Below are 6,878 nucleotides of genomic sequence, written 5' to 3'. Positions count from 1 at the left end.
CCCGGCTTGACAACCAGGACCGGATCCAACAAGCCATGTTGTCGCAGATTGGGGAATTGACCAGCCAGGTCCACGAGCTGGTGAGCCTCTCACGGCGTCGAGCGCCAGCTCCCACCGGACAACTTCCTCATCCTGAGTTCCCCGTCCCGACCACGCCATTCACCGGGGTAGGATTAAGACTGGCCTCCCCAGAACGATACTCCGGTGAACCCGGGCGCTGTCAGACTTTCCTCACGGAGTGTGACATACATTTCGAACACTTACCACAGGCATTTCCCACAGCCCGGTCCCGAGTGGCCTTCATGGTGTCGCACCTGACTGGACGGGGTAAAACCTGGGCGACCGCGGAATGGGCCAGGGGTTCCTCGGTCTGTCAAAACTTACAGGACTTTCAAGTCGCCTTGCGCCAAGTCTTCGACCCCGAGAACAATGACCGAGAGAAGGCACAAGCTTTGAGCCGGCTCCAACAAGGCAAAGAACCTGTCAGCGATTACGCAATCCGCTTTCGAACGTTGGCAACGAACAGTGGCTGGAACGCCATAGCGCTACACGATCATTTCTTGAAAGGACTCTCACCTGCCATTCAAGAACTCCTGATTCCCGTAGAACTCCCCACGGACTTGGACGCTTTGATTTCCCTCGCGATCCGCACCGATCATCGTCGCCAGGAACTGGCTAAGATCGGCGGACTCCGAAGGAGAGAGGAACCCACCCCCTGGTCACGGCCACCGGAGGCAGGGAGGCCACAACCCATCCTCCCTCCCCGACTGGAACCAGGAGAGGTGGGTCTCGCCAGAGAGGAACCCATGCAACTTGGAAGGGCTCGGCTTATGCCCGAGGAGCGACAGCGCCACCGCCGAGAAGGCCGTTGCTTCTATTGTGGGGGCCTTGGCCACCTGGTGGGAACCTGCACCACGAAGGGTGGCTCACCGGTGAGTTCCTCGTCATCCCGACCCGCCAAGAACCACAGGCTCACGCAGATTCAGATAACCCACCACAATATCACTACAGATCTGCCAGCCCTCATCGACTCCGGTTCCGACGAGAGCCTCATGGACTGGGAGCTCGTAAGGCAAATACGAGCCTCCACCGAACCCCTTTCCTCGACCATCCAGGCTAGAGCGCTGAACGGCAAGGAACTCTTCAAGATCACTCACATCACTGAACCCCTGGGAGTCCGAATCGGACAGCACTCCGAGACTCTCCGCTTCCATGTTTTCCACGCTTCCTCCCCCACTTTGGTTCTGGGCCACCCTTGGTTGCGTCTACATAACCCCAGAATTGACTGGAACTTGGGAACCATTCTGGAGTGGGGAAAGGAATGCAACACTCACGGATTGGAACAACCCGCACCCCGGAACACCACAGCCCAGGTCCACCAGGTGACTCTCGCTCCACCAGCTCAAGAAGAATACCCTAACCTGCACACCGTTCCCTCCTGCTACCACCACCTGCGGGAGGTTTTCAGTAAGACCAAGACTATGACTCTTCCTCCACACCGACCGTATGACTGCCCGATTGACTTGATTCCCGGTTCAACCATCCCCAAGGGGAGACTGTACTCGGTCTCAGGACCCGAACGCCAGGCCATGAACAATTACATTGACGACTCCTTGAAAGCCGGCCTCATCCGACCGTCTTCCTCACCTGCTGGCGCAGGTTTTTTCTTCGTGAGTAAAAAGGATGGATCCCTACGCCCCTGCATTGATTACAGTCCCTTGAATGATATCACTGTTAAGAACCGGTACCCATTGCCCTTGATGTCCTCGGTGTTCGATCAGCTGCAACAAGCTAAGATCTTCACCAAGCTCGATCTCCGGGAACGCCTATCACCTCATTCGGATCCGTGAGGGAGATGAATGGAAGACAGGCTTCAACACTCCCCGGTGACATTACGAGTACCTGGTCATGCCTTTCGGTCTCACGAACGCTCCAGCCGTCTTCCAGGCCATGATAAATGAGGTACTCAAAGATTTCATTGACCACTTTGTATACGTATACTTGGACGATATCTTGATATACTCCCCTGACATAATGAGCCACCAAGATCACGTGAACCAAGTCCTGCAACGGCTTCTGGATCACCAATTGTACGTGAAGGCCGAGAAGAGCCTGTTCCACGTGGACACAATTTCCTTCTTGGGATTCGTCGTGTCGCCCGGGAGGGTGGAAATGGATCCAGACAAGGTCTGCGCCGTACGAGATTGGCCCACGCCGGACTCAAGGAAAAAAGTCCAACAATTCCTCGGATTCGCCAACTTTTACCGGCGGTTTATCAGAAACTTCAGCACCATTGCCGCCCCCCTGCACGCCTTGACCTCCCCACAGGTTCGATTTAGGTGGAACACGGAAGCCGAAAGAGCATTCAAGGACTTAAAAGCTCGCTTCACTAATGCCCCAATCCTCAGAGTTCCTGACCCCAAACGCCAGTTCGTGGTGGAGGTGGACGCCTCGAGTATTGGTATTGGGGCAGTTCTGTCCCAGCGTTGTCAAGAGGACGGCAAGACACATCCCTGCGCCTTCCTCTCACGAAAATTATCTAAAGCTGAACACAACTACTCGGTCGGTGATCGGGAGCTCCTAGCTGTAAAAGTGGCTCTCGAAGAGTGGAGAAACTGGTTGGAAGGAGCCGAACTCCCCTTCGTGATCTGGACCGACCACCGAAATCTGGAATACTTACGCCAGGCCAAAAGACTCAACCCTCGACAGGCCAGATGGTCTTTGTTTTTTAACCGCTTCGTATTCTCTCTGACCTACAGACCCGGCAGTAAGAATGTCAAGGCTGACGCTTTGTCAAGAATCCACGAGTCCGAGCCATTGGAAGCCGAGCCTGAGACCATTCTGCCCCGGGACTGCATAGTCGGGGCCATGAGATGGCAAATTGAGGACGACGTCAAGGAGGCACTACGGAACGTCACTCCTCCCACGTCATGCCCACCACGTCGACTCTTTGTGCCTGAGGAACTGAGGGCCCAGGTAATACACTGGGCCCACACTTCACGATTATTTTGCCATCCTGGAGTCCGCAGGACCATGTATGCTGTCGCCCGGAGATTCTGGTGGCCGGCAATGGAAACCACAATCAAGGACTACGTAGCTGCCTGTCCTACCTGTGCCCGCAACAAGACGTCCAATCAGTCCCGGATGGGTCTGCTCCAGCCACTACCAATCCCATCCAGACCATGGGCAGAAATATCAGTAGACTTCGTAACCGGACTGCCCCCATCTCACGGTAAAACCACAATCCTCACAGTTGTTGACAGATTCTCTAAAATGGTTCGCTTCATCCCACTAACCAAGCTCCCATCCGCCAAGACCACAGCAGATATCATGATTCATCACATTTTCCGGTTCTATGGTTTCCCATTACACATCGTCTCAGACCGTGGACCACAGTTCGTCTCCCGATTCTGGGCACAATTTTGTAAAGCCCTAGGTGCCAAAGCCAACCTGACTTCTGGGTACCATACTGAGGCCAATGGGCAGGCAGAACGGCTGAACCAGCAGCTCGAAACCGGTCTCCGATGCCTCGTCTCCCAGAACCCGACAACCTGGAGCAAGTATCTGGTATGGGTCGAGCTCGCACACAACTCTTTGCCCACATCTGCCACAGGTCTCACCCCGTTTAAATGCGTCCACGGCTACGATCCACCATTCTTCGCCGAACTGGAAGAGGAGGCAACGGTCACCTCGGTCCAGGCCATGATCCGTCGGTGCCACAAGGTCTGGTCGGCGGCCCGGACGGCGCTTCAACGCCAGGGAGACCGGGTGAAGAGGGCCGCCGACCGGAAAAGGAGACCGGCACCCGAATACCGCCCAGGCCAGCGGGTGTGGCTATCAGCCAAACACCTCAGACTCAAAGTACCATGTCCAAAGCTGGCCCCGCGATTTGTGGGGCCTTTTCCAGTAAACAAGGCCATAGGTCCTGCTGCAGTTCGTCTTCGCCTGCCAAGATCCCTCAAAGTCCATCCCACGTTCCATGTCAGCCAAGTAAAACCGGTCCACGAAAGCCCACTTGTGCCCTCCGAAACCGACCCACCCCCCCCGGAGATGATTGAAGGCGGCCTCGTTTACAAGGTCAGAAAACTTTTGGATGTTCGTAATCGGGGCCGCGGAAGACAGTATCTAGTAGACTGGGAGGGATACGGCCCGGAGGAAAGGCAATGGGTTACCTCCTGGTTCATCGTTGATCCCTCCCTCATTGACGACTTTTACGCTGAACACCCTGACATTCCTGGGCCGTCAAGAGCCGGCCGTTGAGGGGGGGGTACTGTCACGCCGCCACCGGCGTGGCGGTCCATGCTTTTATTTTTGTGTCCATGTTTCCTGTATTACTTTGAAATCCTAACTCTCCTCTCACCCCAGGTCACTTGCCCTTCCTGCCGCTCACTCATTACCGGTCCCCGCCCATGATTATCACCACCTGCCACCAATCAACCCACACAATAAAAGCCATCTGCATTCTCCCCTCCGTTGCCTAAGTGTCACAGTCAGTGCATGGAAGCGTCCCACAGTCCTCATGACCTCGTTCATGTTGCCTTGTGTTTTTGCCTTGTTTTTGTGCCTTTTCCTCCCCAGTGGAGCGCCTTTAGTTACCCCTTTTGCCTTGTGCCCTTTTTCCTCCCTAGCGGAGCGCCTTTTGTTGTCCCCAGTACCTTTTGCCTGTTTTTTTCCTCCCTAGTGGAGCGCTTTTTGTTCTCCACTTTCTTGATTCCCCGTTCTCCTCTCGGTTTGAGAGGAGACAGCTGTTGGCCGGAAATACACCTGTTGCCTTGGTGGCCTACCTTACTCCTGCGTCTGAGTCCTACCTTACCCCGCCTTGTCAATACCAATAACCGGGACATCGGACATGGACATAGGTCATTGGGACCAAGTACTTGGCACATTAGTCTAACATCAAAGTATCCCAATACATTCGTAGACCGATTCAAATGTGTAAAAAAGTATTGGGATGCATTTGTGTACAAAGTAACATACACAAGTCCTAATATATTTGCTCACATTTATACCGATTCAAATGAGTGCAAGTACTGGGCCACATAATGCGCTAATGCTAACATGGAGTCAACTTTTGGGGTGCATGGATGTTAGGCCCATACGAACGTGGACAAAAGTGTTATATATTAAACTGATACAAATTTGGACAAAAGTATTAGGAGACATGGTTGCTACATATGTGGACTAAATATTTGGACACATTCCGCCAAGTGAGAAGTGGAGTTAGTCCCAATTATTTTTCAGCTGTGGCAGCTTCCACGCTTGTGTGAAGATTTTCTTTTTATACAATTAGCGTCAATCAAATCTGGGCATTGTCTTAGTCGTGGCGGAATTCCTCATTTTGGCTATTATGTACGTAATGAAGTGTCCCGTGAGCATGCTCACCTCGTAGCCTTTGAGCGACGGTCCGACCAGGATGATGGGTCTCATAGAAGGAACCACGTCATAGGGAGGCACATGCTCCATCTGTGGGAAGGGACATCTTTTCATATACTCATAAAAGAGCCACATCCTTCACATATGAAAGCAGTCAAATCAATACATGGTACACTTCTATCATGATTTAGTAACTACTGTGAGTCACTTACACACACATTACTGGAACTTCTATTCCTCTCTCTGCTGTCTCACTTAATTAAAGTCTGCATAATTATCCCCAGTGTGTCAGGGGAGCTGGCTTTTTACACTCACTGGCCACAGCATAAGGTACATCCGCTAAAAGTAATCAGCTCCAATATAATCGTGGACATTGAACATTCATTTTCAGACATTTTTAGCATTCAAACCATATAGTATCTTACTATAATAACACAAATATGACTTTTAGACATTCTAACTTCTGCATTTATTGTCGTAGTATTTCCCAGCAATCCAGTGTACCGTTAAACTGTGAATATTTAGTTTGCACAAAATGTTCTGCTTATGCCCCCACTATTTTAAGTTGTGCTCCTGGTAAAATGAGAAAAATAATGCAACCTGATCTGGTCACAGAGCACATACACATAAACATCCATTCACACCCACAGATGAAGCAACCATGCATATTTTGGAATGTGGGAGTAAGCTGGATCAAGTGCAGAAAACTTATGCAAGCATTGGGAGAACATGCAAACACAAGCCACACAGGAAGGTCGGAGTCCAGATTGGAACTCTTAACTCCTAACTGGGAAGTGGATATGCTAAATGCCCATCCACTGTGCCACCTGTAGTAAACACATTGTTAGAGTAAAACCTCCCTCCCTCAACTTTTACTGTTATGTTGCTATGTGACATGTTTTTTTGCCCAGGTCGTACATGGTGCTCTCCCACAGGAGTATATTTTGGGAATAGTCCCCTACCCCACCCCTCTCTTTGTTCACCTTGCTTTTCTCTTTCTCATCTGTGAGGTCTCATTGTCAGGTGTCATTTTTATGTTCCTTGGACAGGTTGAACCTGTAAAATGTATTTCATTTTACACCTCCCATACACTTTGAATATATTGATTGAAACTTAGAAAATTGCAAGTATAAAATGGAACGCACGTCTCTGTACATACATGCGCCTTTAAGAGGCGGGGCTTGGTGTGTGTGTGTGTGTGTGTGTGTGTGTGTATTTGATTTCGGAAAGTCTCAGAGTGATTGTATGTGCTCATTATGTTTATGAATTGAAAACCCATTTAGAAATTACGAGTAGTCTAAAAAGCTGCAGGCTGCGAAAAGCGAACCACAAAATAATGAGGCAACACTGTCAAGACAGACTTTTTGATACAGTTACAATCTCAGTGATTTGCGCAAGTGTACCCGGGGGTTTTAAAAGGAACATATAAGCATGTTTGCACTCTGTGATGATGACACTGAAAAAAAATGGTTACATTGAGCCTGCAACACGTATACCCAATGCCC

The 6,878-nt window shown here is 50.8% G+C and overlaps 1 protein-coding gene across 2 annotated transcripts in view; it reads right to left on the bottom strand.

Annotated features, from left to right (window-relative positions):
• cacnb1 (calcium channel, voltage-dependent, beta 1 subunit) overlaps nucleotides 1-6,878 on the bottom strand; it is a 44,226-nt gene that overhangs the window by 12,849 nt on the left and 24,499 nt on the right. For both annotated transcript variants that reach the window (XM_077495682.1, XM_077495675.1), the window contains exon 8: nucleotides 5,383-5,463. In XM_077495682.1, the coding sequence (XP_077351808.1) occupies nucleotides 5,383-5,463 (81 nt within the window). The remainder of the gene's footprint in view (nucleotides 1-5,382; nucleotides 5,464-6,878) is intronic.

The sequence above is a fragment of the Festucalex cinctus genome, chromosome 1, assembly GCF_051991245.1.
Source record: "Festucalex cinctus isolate MCC-2025b chromosome 1, RoL_Fcin_1.0, whole genome shotgun sequence".
Lineage (NCBI taxonomy): Eukaryota > Metazoa > Chordata > Actinopteri > Syngnathiformes > Syngnathidae > Festucalex > Festucalex cinctus.
The sequence above is the reverse complement of the archived record's forward strand: the minus strand, read 5'-3'. Positions and strand labels throughout refer to the sequence as shown.